Source organism: Heterodontus francisci, unplaced genomic scaffold (assembly GCF_036365525.1).
Source record: "Heterodontus francisci isolate sHetFra1 unplaced genomic scaffold, sHetFra1.hap1 HAP1_SCAFFOLD_1663, whole genome shotgun sequence".
NCBI classification, from domain to species: Eukaryota; Metazoa; Chordata; class Chondrichthyes; order Heterodontiformes; family Heterodontidae; genus Heterodontus; species Heterodontus francisci.
Window position 1 is genome coordinate 6,769 of NW_027141907.1, and position 17,628 is coordinate 24,396.

The 17,628-nt window shown below is 57.2% G+C and overlaps 1 protein-coding gene across 1 annotated transcript in view; it reads right to left on the reverse strand.

The window, feature by feature from the left end:
* Positions 1 to 2,540: 2,540 nt before the first annotated feature.
* LOC137365628 (semaphorin-3F-like) overlaps positions 2,541 to 17,628 on the reverse strand; it is a 15,873-nt gene continuing 785 nt past the window's right edge. The window contains 9 exon segments of the mRNA XM_068028007.1: positions 2,541 to 4,463; positions 5,682 to 5,815; positions 7,746 to 7,813; positions 7,929 to 8,086; positions 9,462 to 9,503; positions 10,371 to 10,459; positions 10,662 to 10,884; positions 13,697 to 13,728; positions 13,731 to 13,875. Coding sequence (XP_067884108.1) covers positions 4,113 to 4,463; positions 5,682 to 5,815; positions 7,746 to 7,813; positions 7,929 to 8,086; positions 9,462 to 9,503; positions 10,371 to 10,459; positions 10,662 to 10,884; positions 13,697 to 13,728; positions 13,731 to 13,875 — 1,242 coding nt within the window. The 3' untranslated portion in view covers positions 2,541 to 4,112.

Below are 17,628 nucleotides of genomic sequence, written 5' to 3' on the forward strand. Positions count from 1 at the left end.
TAACCAGAGGGATACGGATTGAAAATAATCGGGAAAAGAACCAGAGGGGGGAGAGGAGGAGAATGTTTTTTGACACAGTGAGTTGTTGGGATCTGGAACGCGCTGCCTGAAGCAGATTCAATAGTAACTTTCAAAAGGGGAATTGGAGAAAGACTGGAAGGGAGGAAGTTGCAGGGTTACGGGGAAAAAAAAGAGCAGGAGGGGAGTGGGATTACAAGAATTTGGAACATCTCGAGTAAATCTCCTCTTAACCTTCTCTGTTTTGAGAACAATCCCACATTCTCCAGTTTTACTGAACGTAGATCTCCCTCCGCATCCTCTCCAAGGTTGTGACAAGTGTGGTGCCCAGAGATCAGGAGAGAGCAAAGCCGAGATCTAAGCTAAGCATGAGCCAAAGAACCTAAGAGAGGCATCACACCCCAATTTATTTGTTTTATTTTGTTAAAAATGTCTTTACTTAAATTTAATAAACAGTCTGTCACAGGCTTGTGCAACACACAAAAAAACAAACAAACACACACACACAGTCACAGCCGTATCCTGAAAGGCAAGGAGGGCATATTTTGAAAAGCAACGCCCTGGACAACAAACCATTTGTCTCGCAGCAACTCTACGCTCAGCCACTTTCTGTTTGAAGTCGTTTGTTCCTGACGGTTAAATATTGCATGACAGCTGCCCCCACCTCGGGGAAAGTTACTGTTCAGTAAAACTGTAAATAGAGAGCTGTAATCCTGCACTCCCTTTATGATCGTGACGTCCAAAAGCTCTTTTACAAACAATAAAATACTTTTTTTTTTCTGAATTGCAGCCACTGTTGTTAACACAGGGGACGTGGCAGTCACTGTACTGCACAGCAAGCTGCCAGAAGCAGCAATATGATAAATGACCCACATCATCTGTTTTCACTGACGTTGGACAAGGGTTAAATTCTCCCCAGGGCACCGGGGAGAACTCCCACCCTCCACTCCTCTTCCAATAGTGGTTGTGGGATCTTTCACTCGGAGGGGTCAGACGGGGGCCTCAGTTTAATGTCTCGTCCTAAAGACTGAACCTCCGACAGCGCGGGGCTCCCTCAGTATGACGCTCCCTCAGTACTGACCCTCCGACAGTGCGGCGCTCCCTCAGTACTGACCCTCCGACAGTGCGGCGCTCCCTCAGTACTGACCCGCCGACAGTGCGGCGCTCCCTCAGTACTGACCCGCCGACAGGGCGGCGCTCCCTCAGTACTGACCCGCCGACAGGGCGGCGCTCCCTCAGTACTGACCCTCCAACAGGGCGGTGTTCCCTCAGTACTGACCCTCCGACAGTGCGGCGCTCCCTCAGTACTGACCCTCCGACAGTGCGGCGCTCCCTCAGTACTGACCCTGTCGACAGTGCGGCGCTCCCTCAGTACTGACCCTCCCGTGACGCCCGCACAGAATGGGGAAACCGCTGCGTTACAAAAAGGTTCTTCCCCGCATTTCCCCCCCCCCCCCGCCCCCATCTGTGTCCCAGAGTCCTTGTACCGTCAGCTAATGGGAACAGTTTTTATCTACCTTATCTAAACCCGTCAGAATCTTGTAAACCTCCATCAAATCTCCCCTCAATCTCCTTTGCTCCGGGGAGAACAACCCCAGATTCTCCAACCTAACCTCGTAGCGAAAATCCCCCATCCCTGGAACCATTCTGGTAAATCTCCTCCGCACCCTCTCGAGAATCCTCACCTCCTTCCTAAAGTGTGGTGACCAGAACTGCATGCAATACTCCAGTCGTAGCCTAACCAGAGAATGATCAAGGTTCAGCACAGCTTTTGTACTCAATGCCTCTCTTTATGAAGCCCAAGATCCCGTACGCTTTACTGACCAATCTCTCAATATGTCCCGTCACCTTCAAAGATCAATGCACATAAATCCGTGTACAAGACCCAGCACCACCACCTTTATAGTGAAATTAACACCACTAATTTCCAACTCAAACATCACCCGGCTCTGCCCCCAGCGAGGAAACCCTCACCCTCACCCTCACCAACTCCGAGGCTCTCCTCACCGCCCTCCCATCTCCTCCAGCTCCTACAACCCTCCCTATCTCTGTAACCTCCTCCAGTCCCAACAACCCTCCCTATCTCTGTAACCTCCTCCAGCCCCTATAACCCTCACATCTCTGTAACCTCCTCCAGCTCCTACAACCCTCCCTATCTCTGTAACTTACTCCAACCCCTACAACCCTCCCTATCTCTGTAACCTCCTCCAGCCCAGACAACCCTCCCTATCTCTGTAACCTCCTCCAGTCCCAACAACCCTCCCTATCTCTGTAACCTCCTCCAGCCCCTACAACCCTCACATCTCTGTAACCTCCTCCAGCTCCTACAACCCTCCCTATCTCTGTAACCTCCTCCAGCCCCGACAACCCTCCCTATCTCTGTAACCTACTCCAACCCCTACAACCCTCCCTATCTCTGTAACCTCCTCCAGCCCTGACAACCCTCCCTATCTCTGTAACCTCCTCCAGCCCCTACAACCCTTCCTATCTCTGTAACCTACTCCAACCCCCCCTATCTCTGTAACCTCCTCCAGCCCCGACAACCCTCCCCATCTCTGTAACCTCCTCCAGCCCCTACAACCCTCCGAGATCTCTGCGCTCCTCCAATTCCGGCCTCTTGCCCATCTCCCGATTCCCATCGCTCCACCATTGGCGGCCGTGCCTTCAGCTGCCTGGGGGCCCCAACCTCTGGAATTCCCTTCCCTAAACCTCTCCGACTCTCTCTCTCTCTCCTCCTTTAAGACGCTCCTTAAAACTGACCTCTTTGACTGAGCTTTCGGTCGCCCGTCCCTGATATCTCCTGGCGCGGCTCGGGGGTCAAATCGTCTATTCCTGTGAAGCACCTTGGGATATTTCATGACGTTACAGGCGCTATCTAAATGCCAGTCGTTGTGGAAAGGGGAATGTCGTGTTTGCGTGGGGCATACGTGGAGACGTGTTTCATTTGCTAACCTTGTTTGACCCGCATACTTCCATTGGGAGAAGGACAGAAAGCCAAGTCTCACCCGGTGTCCCATTCAGACGCTACAGCAGTCGTACAACTGTGTGTGAAGACAACCACCCATGTAATCTTCAGCATTACAACTGCACACCTCCACGTGAATCTCAAGGAACTATATACAATTCTGAATAAATACAGCAGCAGGAAAAAAAATCACTTCAGCCAGGGTTCAGTTACACAGTGGGGCCTCACGTCTGCCAATCCCACACAAAGTCCAGTGACACCTGCCCCTCGGGCCTCGACAGGCACCTCCGTGGAAGCTGACGGCAGATGCAGGGCCGGCAGAAATACGTATTCCGAACCCTTGGTCCACAGGCGGAGAGAGCTACCGGAAACATCATCTAAGTTCAAGTCCGGCGGGCCCCCTGGAGCGAAGCTAGCGGTGAGGAGCCCACCGGCCCACTCGCAACCATCTCTGAAGGAAGTCAGGCCGTCGCATACGCGCGCAAGGGGAGCTGGCTGCTGCGGCCCTTTACATGCTGCGGGGTTTGCCAAAAAAAAACATTTAAAGAATGATTCCGAGCACCTCTGCCGTGAATGTAAAATTTACAGAAAGGTCCAATGACAGGAAGGGGGCAAAAAAAAAAAAGAGGGCAAAAGGCCGGATCTACTGACGCGCCCATCCGGCGTCACGTGAGCGGGATGGATTCCCGGGTTCCGCCGTCCAGCCCGTGCTGAGGGTAGCCACAGTCCAAGTGGCTCTCAGTTAGGCCGGGCGGTAGGGGCGGTGGTGGGGGGGGGGGGGGTTGTGGGTAGCAGATTGGAAGTGGGATAGAAGGGTTCCCGGGTGTGCGCCGCCTCCCATAGTCGACTGCACTTTATATGACGGACACTTCGAGCCCGGGTTAGGGGACGTGCGGCGAATCACTTTATCCCGCTCTGCCAGCTCTGGATTGCAGTCGGCGGACACTCGGGGAGGGGAGATAACCGGAGGTGGGGCTGCGGCCGGGTGTGGGGGGTGGGGGGGGCGGGGAGGTGAAGAGGGAAAGGGGAGAGGGACGGCCCGCGAGGGCAGACTGTTGTCTCCGCTCACTCCTTAACCCATCTCCATCAGCAGAACGCAGGACAGACCCGAGGCCAGTCCCATTTTCAGCTAGCCTCGCTGCCCTCCGTCCCGGCTGGTCCGCTTTGGCCTCGGAGGGTGCCTGATCCGAGCCCAGTAGTCCTCGCAATATCGGCTGATGGCTCCGGCCTGGACCCCTTGGCCATCCTCGAGCCCAGGCCGGGTCTCCCCCGGCGAGCGGGGCTGGGGAGAGCCGCGTCCGGGACCCGAAGACACGGCGTCCACTGCTGCCCTCGGGAGGACGCGCAGGTCCACCCTCCCGGTGGTGTGGCTGAAGCCGTTCTCCGTGGTCACGCAGTGGTAGATGGCGCTGTCCTGTAGCTCCAGGGATCGGATCATCAGCCCGTGCTCAGTCTTCAGGAACCGCTTGTCCCGGCGCAGCTGTGGCAGAAGGAAGATACTTTAGGGCGCGGTCCAGGCAGACGCCGCTCAAGCCGTGCGACAGGCTGCTGCGGCCCTTTACAGGCACCGCAGGTGCAAAATAAATAACAAAATGGAAGAGCTCACATTGCCCCAGGGCCGTTCACCACCTCGGGACATTCCAAAGCGCCTTTAGTGTGATCATTGATGTACGGCAGCCAATTTGTGCACGGCAAGATCCCACAAAACCGATAATGAGCATAATCTGTTTGAGTAATGTTGATTGTGGACAGCGCGGTGCTCCCTCGGTACTGACCCTCCGACAGTGCGGCGCTCCCTCGGTACTGACCCTCCGACAGTGCGGCGCTCCCTCGGTACTGACCCTCCGACAGTGCGGCGCTCCCTCGGTACTGACCCTCCGACAGTGCGGCGCTCCCTCGGTACTGACCCTCCGACAGTGCGGCGCTCCCTCGGTACTGACCCTCCGACAGCGCGGCGCTCCCTCGGTACTGACCCTCCGACAGTGCGGCGCTCCCTCGGTACTGACCCTCCGACAGTGAGGCGCTCCCTCAGTACTGACCCTCCGACAGCGTGACGCTCCCTCGGTACTGACCCTCCGACAGCGCGGCGCTCCCTCGGTACTGACCCTCCGACAGCGCGGCGCTCACTCGGTACTGACGCTCCGACAGTGCGGCGCTCACTCAGTACTGACGCTCCGACAGTGCGGCGCTCCCTCAGTACTGACCCTCCGACAGCGCGGCGCTCCCTCAGTACTGACCCTCCGACAGTGAGGCGCTCCCTCAGTACTGACCCTCCGACAGCGCGGCGCTCCCTCAGTACTGACCCTCCGACAGCGCGGCGCTCCCTCAGTACTGACCCTCCGACAGCGCGGCGCTCCCTCAGTACTGACCCTCCGACAGCGCGGCGCTCCCTCAGTACTGACCCTCCGACAGCGCGGCGCTCCCTCAGTACTGACCCTCCGACAGCGCGGCGCTCCCTCAGGACTGACCCTCCAACAGCGCGGCGCTCCCTCAGTACTGACCCTCCGACAGTGCGGCGCTCCCTCAGAAATGCACCAGGGAATGTTGGCCTGGGTCTCTGGAATGAGGGCTCAAAGGCAGGGCCTCCTGCCTCCGGGGAGTGAGTTAGCGGAGGGGTTGAGAGAGAGAGAGAGAGAGAGAGAGACAGACAGACACTGAGTGAAAAGGTTGGGCCTTGCCAAGTGTAAACGCTTCTTACCAGCTTCCTGCGAGCCGAGCGCTCGCTCTGGACCAGCCATTTGGTGGTTGCTCGGGGCGATTGGGGACGACACTCCAGGAAGGTGCTGCTCCCCTCCACTCCAAACTGCACCGAATCCAAAACCATCCTGCTGACTGGAAGAGAAAATCAGGAATTCACTGTGGGATAAAGTCCAGGTGGAATTGTATCCCCCTCTGCTGGCTACTTGGGTTAGTATCCTGTTAGCTTGGAGCAACATTGAGAAATTACATAGAGCATATCTTAGTTAGACCACACTCGGAGCACTGTGCACAGTTCCAGTCTCCATATCCCTTGGTTAGACCACACTGGGAGCGCTGTGCACAGTTCCAGTCTCCATATCCCTTGGTTAGATCACACTTGGAGCACTGTGCACAGTTCCAGTCTCCATATACCTTGGTTAGATCACACTTGGAGCACTGTGCACAGTTCCAGTCTCCATATACCTTGGTTAGACCACACTGGGAGCACTGTGCACAGTTCCAGTCTCCATATACCTTGGTTAGACCACACTCGGAGCACTGTGCACAGTTCCAGTCTCCATATACCTTGATTAGATCATACTCGGAGCACTGTGTACAGTTCCGGTCTCCATATACCTTGGTTACACCACACTCGGAGCACTGTGCACAGTTCCAGTCTCCATATACCTTGGTTAGACCACACTCGGAGCACTGTGCACAGTTCCAGTCTCCATATACCTCGGTTAGACCACACTTGGAGCACTGTGCACAGTTCCAGTCTCCATATACCTTGGTTAGACCACACTCGGAGCACTGTGCACAGTTCCAGTCTCCATATCCCTTGGTTAGATCACACTTGGAGCACTGTGCACAGTTCCAGTCTCCATATACCTTGGTTAGATCACACTTGGAGCACTGTGCACAGTTCCAGTCTCCATATACCTTGGTTAGACCACACTGGGAGCACTGTGCACAGTTCCAGTCTCCATATCCCTTGATTAGATCATACTCGGAGCACTGTGTACAGTTCCGGTCTCCATATACCTTGATTAGATCATACTCGGAGCACTGTGTACAGTTCCGGTCTCCATATACCTCGGTTAGACCACACTTGGAGCACTGTGTACAGTTCCGGTCTCCATATACCTCGGTTAGACCACACTTGGAGCACTGTGTACAGTTCCGGTCTCCATATACCTTGATTAGATCATACTCGGAGCACTGTGTACAGTTCCGGTCTCCATATACCTCGGTTAGACCACACTTGGAGCACTGTGCACAGTTCCAGTCTCCATATCCCTTGATTAGATCATACTCGGAGCACTGTGTACAGTTCCGGTCTCCATATACCTTGATTAGATCATACTCGGAGCACTGTGTACAGTTCCGGTCTCCATATACCTCGGTTAGACCACACTTGGAGCACTGTGTATAGTTCCAGTCTCCATATCCCTTAGTCAGATCACACTTGGAGCACTGTGCACAGTTCCAGTCTCCATATACCTTGATTAGATCATACTCGGAGCACTGTGTACAGTTCCGGTCTCCATATACCTTGGTTACACCACACTCGGAGCACGGTGCACAGTTCCAGTCTCCATATCCCTTGGTTACACCACACTCGGAGCACTGTGCACAGTTCCAGTCTCCATATACCTTGGTTAGACCACACTTGGAGCACTGTGCACAGTTCCAGTCTCCATATCCCTTGATTAGATCATACTCGGAGCACTGTGCACAGTTCCAGTCTCCATATCCCTTAGTTAGACCACACCCGGAGCACTGTGTACAGTTCCAGTCTCCATATCCCTTAGTTAGACCACACCCGGAGCACTGTGCACAGTTCCAGTCTCCATATACCTTGGTTAGACCACACTTGGAGCACTGTGTACAGTTCCAGTCTCCATATCCCTTAGTTAGACCACACCCGGAGCACTGTGCACAGTTCCAGTCTCCATATCCCTTGGTTAGACCACACTCGGAGCACTGTGCACAGTTCCAGTCTCCATATCCCTTTGTTAGACCACACTCGGAGAACCAGTCCCTCCGCCCCGCGCGTTTCCCCAGCCCCTCCCCCCCGCACCTTTCATGTTGTAACCCCGGCACTGCCGCAGGGGGTCACCGTGCCGAACGTCCTGCCTCCGACTGCGCCTGTGGACACAAGCACAAAGAGAAAACAGCGGTGAGGCACTGGAGCAGCCACACCTCAGCGCAACCCTCTCCCACCGCCCCCCCCACCGCTGCCCCGGGCGAGCGCGCCACTTACCGTTTGGAGGCCGGTGTGTAGCGGGAGCAGGCCTCGCCGTCCCAGGCGCAGTATGGGTCGCGGGCCAGACAGCAGTCGGCACAGCCCAGGCCGTACCTGGCGCAGCGGTGCAGCGTCAGCTGGGTGACGCCAACCTCCGAGGACACGTAGAGCTGTTGCTGCAGGAAGCAAAGGTGGGAAATGTTATCGGAATGACAAAGATATAACCTCACCCCAAGAAATATAGCACAGGGACTGGTGTCTGTACACTGACTGGTGTGTCTCAGTCCCTCTCTCTCAGGGTGATATCTGTACACTGACTGGTGTCTCTCAGTCCCTCTCTCTCAGGGTGATATCTGTACACTGACTGGTGTCTCTCAGTCCCCTCTCTCTCAGGGTGATATCTGTACACTGACTGGTATCTCTCAGTCCCTCTCTCTCAGGGTGATATCTGTACACTGACTGGTGTGTCTCAGTCCCTCTCTCTCAGGGTGATATCTGTACACTGACTGGTGTCTCTCAGTCCCCTCTCTCTCAGGGTGATATCTGTACACTGACTGGTGTCTCAGTCCCTCTCTCTCAGGGTGATATCTGTACACTGACTGGTGTGTCTCAGTCCCTCTCTCTCAGGGAGATATCTGTACACTGACTGGTGTCTCTCAGTCCCCTCTCTCTCAGGGTGATATCTGTACACTGACTGGTGTCTCTCAGTCCCTCTCTCTCAGCGTGATATCTGTACACTGACTGGTGTCTCTCAGTCCCCTCTCTCTCAGGGTGATATCTGTACACTGACTGGTGTCTCTCAGTCCCTCTCTCTCAGGGTGATATCTGTACACTGACTGGTATCTCTCAGTCCCCTCTCTCTCAGAGAGATATCTGTACACTGACTGGTGTCTCTCAGTCCCCTCTCTCTCAGGGTGATATCTGTACACTGACTGGTGTCTCTCAGTCCCTCTCTCTCAGAGAGATATCTGTACACTGACTGGTGTCTCTCAGTCCCCTCTCTCTCAGGGTGATATCTGTACACTGACTGGTGTCTCTCAGTCCCCTCTCTCTCAGGGTGATATCTGTACACTGACTGGTGTCTCTCAGTCCCTCTCTCTCAGGGTGATATCTGTACACTGACTGGTGTCTCAGTCCCCTCTCTCTCAGGGTGATATCTGTACACTGACTGGTGTCTCTCAGTCCCTCTCTCTCAGGGTGATATCTGTACACTGACTGGTGTCTCTCAATCCCTCTCTCTCAGAGAGATATCTGTACACTGACTCATGTGTCTCAGTCCTGTAGCCAATATTTGTTGCTCAAACGGCATCAGTGAAACAGATTATCTCGTCTTTATCAGTTTGTGGTTTGCGGACTCTTGCTGTGCACCCCAATTGGCTGCTGCTTTTCGTAAATTACACTAGTGAGCACACTTTAAAAATTGTACGCCCTTGTCTGTGAAGTGCTTTGGGACGTCTGGAGGTGAACAGCTCGGGAGAAATGCTATTTCCTCCTGTCTCCCTGATTAACCCTCAAGATCCCAGCTCGAGATTCCGGAATGCCACCTCTTACCCTCTTGGAAGAGATTTTCATTGTTTTCACAGGCGCAGGTTTCTGAAAAACAAGGTCAACACGTTAAGAAATTTACATTCTCGCACTTTCAGTGTAGCTCCCCACTCACCTTCCTTCTCTCTCACCCAGGGCTCACAGGACAGGGATCAGGAGCAGGATCCCTGGCCGATTTCCCCCTCTCTCTCTAACCCAGGGGTTCTGAGGCTTTTCTGAAACTGAACTGGGCCAGCCATATAAATACCGTGGCTACAAGAGCAGGTCAGAGGCTGGGAATCCTGCGGAGAGTAACTCACCTCCTGACTCCCCAAAGCCTGTCCACCATCTACAAGACACAATTCAGGAGTGTGATGGAATACTCTCCACTTGCCTGGATGGGTGCAGCTCCAACAACACTCAAGAAGCTCGACACCATCCAGGACAAAGCAGCCCACTTGATTGGCACCCCATCCACCAACATTCACTCCCTCCACCACCGACGCACAGTGGCAGCAGTGTGTACCATCTACAAGATGCACTGCAGCAACTCACCGAGGCTCCTTAGACAGCACCCGCCCAAACCCGCGACCTCTACCAACTAGACGGACAAGGGCAGCAGACGCACGGGAACACCACCACCTACAAGTTCCCCTCCAAGCCACACACCATCCTGACTCGGAACTATATCGGCCGTTCCTTCACTGTCACTGGGTCAAAATCCTGGAACTCCCTTCCCAACAGCACTGTGGGTGTACCTACACCCACACAGACTGCAGCGCTTCAAGAAGGCAGCTCACCCCCACCTTCTCAAGGGGCAATTAGGGATGGGCAATAAATGCTGGTCTGGCCAGCGACGCCCACATCCCATGAATGTTTTTTTTTTGAATAAAAAAACTATAGGGGCAAATCCCACCCCAAATCTGTCCCCCTTACCCGAAACACCTGCACTTCCTCCAACGTGAGCTCCTCCACCTCCCGGTCGTCCTTTGGCAGCACGATGACTTTCTGGACTGTTCCACGGTCTGAAAGGGAGTGCCAGAGCGCAGAACGTTAATGGTGAGGCTATACTGGATGTTGCTCTGGTGGCTCCACCCACCACCCTGCCCCACAGACTGCCCGACGGGCCGCCCAGTGCGTTCCTGGGCCCCGCACGCACGGAACCCAGCAAGGAGCCAAGAAACAACCACTGTCTATGGGAGGTGTTGACATACTCTTGGAGCCTACCTGTCCCGAGAAACAGCACCTCGTAACGCCCGTCGACGGCATCCACGTGGTCCACTGCGATCGTGGTGAACTTGTAGTCCACGTTGGTCCTGATCACCAGCGGCTGCTGGTGAATGGGGTAAACCGTGTTGTACATGAGCGGGTGCGTCCGGGCAAAGTGGGTCACCTCATCCGGATAATCTTTGGTCGACGTCATCCCGGGAGTGAAAGAGCCGCCCGGGCACTGTGACAAAGAAAGATCCCACAGTTATACGGTGCCTCGGGACGTCCAGCCATCCTCCCCCGCCCACCCTCCGTCATCGTCGTCCCCTCGCTCTCCCTCCCACCCCCCCGGGGGGTGTCAGGGATTTGACGGGACAAGTCCCACGCCGGAGATTTCAGCACTTGAAGGGAAACGGCCTTCCATTTCTCTAGCGCCTTCCCCCTCTCCCCCCCCCCCCACCACCTCAATATGTCCCAAAGCGGCCTCCCAGCCAATGAAGGACTTTTACTGTTGCGCCCTCGCTGTTGTAAAGGGTAGGAAAAGCGGAAACCAATTTTCACACAGCAAGATCCCACACACAGCAGCGTGATAACGACCCGGGTCGTCTGCTTTTCTTTCCTCTCATGTTGCTCGAGGGAAAACCCATCAGCTCCAGAACACCCGGGGGAGAACGCCCTCCGCCCGCCACCCCCCCCAACCCCACTCTTCTTCCAATAGTGGCCGTGGGATCTTTAACATCCACCTGAGGGGGAAGGCGTAGCCTTTGCTTAACATCTGACCTAAAAAAGGGCACCTCCGACAGTGCGGCACTCCCTCGGCACTGACTCTCCGACAGCGCGGCGCTCCCTCAGCACTGACCCTCCGACAGCGCGGCGCTCCCTCAGCACTGACCCTCCGACAGCGCGGCGTTCCCTCAGCACTGACCCTCCGACAGTGTCAGTCTCACAAGGTTCTCTTTGGAGGGGGTTCGCGAACCCGTGACCTTCTGAGCAGTAAGTAAGAGGCACTGAGCGAAGGCCGATTCACAGCAAGAAACATGACCCAGTCCGAGTTTCCCCACTGTGCCTCGGAATGCAAACAAGAAAGATGACTCCCAGTTGTGAGAACACACAACACTTCACATTGCCTTAGTATACGAGACTGAACAGGTAACGCAGCAATTGCACTCACAAACACATTGTGATAAACCGTATGTCTTGACCGGCTGCAGTCCGTGTGGGGTAGGTACACCCACAGTGCTGTTAGGGAGGGAGTTCCAGGATTTTGACCCAGCGACAGTGAAGGAACGGCCGATATAGTTCCAAGTCAGGATGGTGTGTGACTTGGAGGCGAACTTGGGTGTTCCCATGTATCTGCTGCCCTTGTCCTTCGAGTTGGTAGAGGTCGTGGGTTTGGAAGGTGCTGTCTAAAGAGCCTTGGTGCGTTGCTGCAGTGCATCTTGTAGATGGTACACACTGCTGCCACTGTGCGTCGGTGGTGTAGGGAGTGAATGTTTTGTGGGTGGGGTGCCGATCGAGCGGGCTGCTTTGTCCTGGATGGTGTCGAGCTTCTCGAGCCACTGAATGATTTGGCCACTAGAGGGAGGCATTTCCCCATGTTAAACGCAGCCGAAACACAAAGACTCTAATCTTCCTCAGAAATCACTCAAATTACTGACACGGGTTAAATAAGGCCAGAAAAAAAAAGCAAAGCAAACCCTGGCCTTCAATCGCAGACAAATACGGTATAATTGTATGGAACCTTGGTTAGACCACACTCGGAGCACTGTGCACAGTTCCAGTCTCCATATCCCTTGGTTAGACCACACTCGGAGCACTGTGCACAGTTCCAGTCTCCATATCCCTTGGTTAGATCACACTCGGAGCACTGTGCACAGTTCCAGTCTCCATATCCCTTGGTTAGACCACACTCTGAGCACTGTACACAGTTCCAGTCTCCATATCCCTTGGTTAGACCACACTCTGAGCACTGTGCACAGTTCCAGTCTCCATATCCCTTGGTTAGATCACACTCGGAGCACTGTGCACAGTTCCAGTCTCCATATCCCTTGGTTAGATCACACTCGGAGCACTGTGCACAGTTCCAGTCTCCATATCCCTTGGTTAGACCACACTCTGAGCACTGTACACAGTTCCAGTCTCCATATCCCTTGGTTAGACCACACTGAGCACTGTGCACAGTTCCAGTCTCCATACCCTTGGTTAGATCACACTCGGAGCACTGTGCACAGTTCCAGTCTCCATATCCCTTGGTTAGATCACACTCGGAGCACTGTGCACAGTTCCAGTCTCCATATCCCTTGGTTAGACCACACTCGGAGCACTGTGCACAGTTCCAGTCTCCATATCCCTTGGTTAGACCACACTCGGAGCACTGTGCACAGTTCCGGTCTCCATACCCCTTGGTTCGACCACACTTGGAGCACTGTGCACAGTTCCAGTCTCCATATCCCACAGTTAGACCACACTTGGAGCACTGTGCACAGTTCCAGTCTCCATATCCCTTGGTTAGACCACACTCGGAACACTGTGCACAGTTCCGGTCTCCATATGCACAGCAGGATCCCACAAGCGGCAACGTGATTTAATACCCTCCAGAGACGGAAATCTGCCATCCTTACCCGGTCTGGCCTACATGTGACTCCAGACCCACAGCAAAGTGGTTGACCCTGAACTGCCCTCTGAAACGGCCCAGGCAGACATCAGTTGTAAAGGGGCAATTAGGGACGGGCAACAAATTCTGGCCTTGGCACCGAATCCCACATCCGTGGAAGAATAAAAAATAACAACCCAGATCATCTGTCTCCAGGACACCAGAGAGAACATTCCGGATCTTTGTCCAAATGGGATCTTTTATGCTCAGCTGAGAGTGCAAACGGGGCCTGGGTTTCATGCTTCACCTGAAAGACGGCACCTCCGACACTGCAGCACTCCCTCCGTGCTGCACTGCGGCACGTCGGCCGAGATTATGGGGGCTGAGTCTCTGGGAAGGGGTGGGGGCTCGTACCCTCGATCTTCTCTGTAATTCCACTTAGGTTCAGTCAGACACTCACCGCTCCTGGTCTGGGATAAGGAACTCTCCCGAGTACGACACCCACTGGTAGTTTAGTCCCTCCTTGTGTGCAAACGGACCATTGAACACTGTGCGAATGTCGGCCATTGAGTAGACACAGACCGCAGAGCCTCGGAACACTGAACTGGACGGAGAAAAGGGAAGAGGGTGAGAATGATACTGGTGGGGGTGGGGGGGGGGGGGGGGGAGAGAGAGAGAGAGAGAGACACACACACACACACAGGGGGAGAGAGAGACACACACACAGAAACATGGTGGGGGGAGAGTGAGACACATGGGGAGAGCGAGAGAGAGAGACGGGGGGGGGGGGGGAGGGAGGGGAGAGATGGACAGACAGGGAGAGAGACAGAGACACGGGGGGGAGAGAGAGAGGGGGAGAGACAGGGAGAGAGACAGAGACACAAGGGGGGAGAGAGAGAGACACAGAGACATGGGGGAGAGAGGGAGAGATGGACAGACAGGGAGAGAGACAGAGACACAGGGGGAGAGAGAGACACACAGAGACATGGGGGAGAGAGCGAGAGGGGGGAGAGACAGGGAGAGAAACAGAGACACTGGGGGGGGAGAGGGGGAGAGACAGGGAGAGAGACAGAGACACGGGGTTGAGAGGGGGAGAGACGGGGAGAGAGACAGAGACACAGACATGGGGGAGAGAGCTGAGAGGGGGAGAGACAGGGAGAGAGACAGAGACACAAGGGGAGAGAGACACACACAGAGACATGGGGGAAGAGAGGGAGAGATGGACAGACAGGGAGAGAGACAGAGACACAGGGGGAGAGAGAGTGGGAGAGACACAGGGGGAGAGAGAGAGAGGCGGAGAGGTTTAGGGAGGGAATTCCAGAGCTTAAGACCCCCAGACAGCTGAAGGCACGGCCAATGGTGGAGCGATGGGAATCGGGGGATGGTCAAGAGGCCGGGATTATTACTTTTTCCGAATTGGCTACTGGGGCTTGGGTGTCGCTGGGAGGCTAGCGTTCACTGCCCATCTCTAACTGCAACGTGAGAAGGTGTTGATGAGTTTGGCTGGCTGAGTCATTTCAGAGAGCCGTTCAGAGCCAACCCCACTGCTGTGGGTCTGGAGTCACACGTAGGCCAGGACCGGGGTAAGGACAGACGATTTCCATTACGAAAGGACATTAGTGAACCCAGCCGGGTTTTGACAACCATCGATGATAGGTCCACCCTCAACGTTACTGGGACTGGCTTTTTATTCCAGATTCATTGAATTAAGTGAATTTAAAACCCCCAGCACCTGTCGGGCTGGGATTTGAACTCATGTCTCCAGAGTACTTAGTCCTGGCCCCAGGATTATATTGGATCACTCTGGGAGGAGGGCAGAGGTGTCAGAGAGTTGTAGCGGCAGGAGGAGGTTACAGAGGTTGGGAATGAGACGCGCAGACAGGGGGGGGCGAGAGGGAGACACGCAGACAGGGGGGGGCGAGAGGGAGACACGCAGACAGGGGGGGGGCGAGAGGGAGACACGCAGACAGGGGGGGGCGAGAGGGAGACACGCAGACAGGGGGGGCGAGAGGGAGACACGCAGACAGGGGGGGGCGAGAGGGAGACACGCAGACAGTGGGGGGCGAGAGGGAGACACGCAGACAGGGGGGGGCGAGAGGGAGACACGCAGACAGGGGGGGCGAGAGGGAGACACGCAGACAGGGGGGGGGCGAGAGGGAGACACGCAGACAGGGGGGGGCGAGAGGGAGACACGCAGACAGGGGGGGGCGAGAGGGAGACACGCAGACAGGGGGGGCGAGAGGGAGACACGCAGACAGGGGGGGCGAGAGGGAGACACGCAGACAGGGGGGCGAGAGGGAGACACGCAGACAGGGGGGGGCGAGAGGGAGACACGCAGACAGGGGGGGCGAGAGGGAGACACGCAGACAGGGGGGGCGAGAGGGAGACACGCAGACAGGGGGGGCGAGAGGGAGACACGCAGACAGGGGGGCGAGAGGGAGACACGCAGACAGGGGGGGCGAGAGGAGACACGCAGACAGGGGGGGCGAGAGGGAGACACGCAGACAGGGGGGGGCGAGAGGGAGACACGCAGACAGGGGGGGCGAGAGGGAGACACGCAGACAGGGGGGGGCGAGAGGGAGACACGCAGACAGGGGGGGGGCGAGAGGGAGACACGCAGACAGGGGGGGGCGAGAGGGAGACACCGCAGACAGGGGGGGGCGAGAGGGAGACACGCAGACAGGGGGGGGCGAGAGGGAGACACGCAGACAGGGGGGGGCGAGAGGAGGACACGCAGACAGGGGGGGGCGAGAGGGAGACACGCAGACAGGGGGGGCGAGAGGGAGACACGCAGACAGGGGGGCGAGAGGGAGACACGCAGACAGGGGGGGCGAGAGGGAGACACGCAGACAGGGGGGGCGAGAGGGAGACACGCAGACAGGGGGGGGCGAGAGGGAGACACGCAGACAGGGGGGGCGAGAGGGAGACACGCAGACAGGGGGGGCGAGAGGGAGACACGCAGACAGGGGGGGCGAGAGGGAGACACGCAGACAGGGGGGGCGAGAGGGAGACACGCAGACAGGGGGGGCGAGAGGGAGACACGCAGACAGGGGGGGCGAGAGGGAGACACGCAGACAGGGGGGGCGAGAGGGAGACACGCAGACAGGGGGGGCGAGAGGGAGACACGCAGACAGGGGGGGCGAGAGGGAGACACGCAGACAGGGGGGGCGAGAGGGAGACACGCAGACAGGGGGGGCGAGAGGGAGACACGCAGACAGGGGGGGCGAGAGGGAGACACGCAGACAGGGGGGGCGAGAGGGAGACACGCAGACAGGGGGGGCGAGAGGGAGACACGCAGACAGGGGGGGCGAGAGGGAGACACGCAGACAGGGGGGGGCGAGAGGGAGACACGCAGACAGGGGGGGGCGAGAGGGAGACACGCAGACAGGGGGGGGCGAGAGGGAGACACGCAGACAGGGGGGGCGAGAGGGAGACACGCAGACAGGGGGGGGCGAGAGGGAGACACGCAGACAGGGGGGGGCGAGAGGGAGACACGCAGACAGGGGGGGCGAGAGGGAGACACGCAGACAGGGGGGGCGAGAGGGAGACACGCAGACAGGGGGGGCGAGAGGGAGACACGCAGACAGGGGGGGCGAGAGGGAGACACGCAGACAGGGGGGGCGAGAGGGAGACACGCAGACAGGGGGGGCGAGAGGGAGACACGCAGACAGGGGGGGCGAGAGGGAGACACGCAGACAGGGGGGGGCGAGAGGGGAGACACGCAGACAGGGGGGGCGAGAGGGAGACACGCAGACAGGGGGGGCGAGAGGGAGACACGCAGACAGGGGGGGGCGAGAGGGAGACACGCAGACAGGGGGGGCGAGAGGGAGACACGCAGACAGGGGGGGCGAGAGGGAGACACGCAGACATAGGGGGGCGAGAGGGAGACACGCAGACAGGGGGGCGAGAGGGAGACACGCAGACAGGGGGGGCGAGAGGGAGACACGCAGACAGGGGGGGCGAGAGGGAGACACGCAGAACAGGGGGGGCGAGAGGGAGACAACAGACAGGGGGGGCGAGAGGGAGACACGCAGACAGGGGGGGGCGAGAGGGAGACACGCAGGACAGGGGGGGCGAGAGGGAGACACGCAGACAGGGGGGGCGAGAGGGAGACACGCAGACAGGGGGGGCGAGAGGGAGACACGCAGACAGGGGGGGCGAGAGGGAGACACGCAGACAGGGGGGGCGAGAGGGAGACACGCAGACAGGGGGGGCGAGAGGAGACACGCAGACAGGGGGGCGAGAGGGAGACACGCAGACAGGGGGGGCGAGAGGGAGACACGCAGACAGGGGGGGCGAGAGGGAGACACGCAGACAGGGGGGGGCGAGAGGAGACACGCAGACAGGGGGGGCGAGAGGGAGACACGCAGACAGGGGGGGCGAGAGGGAGAA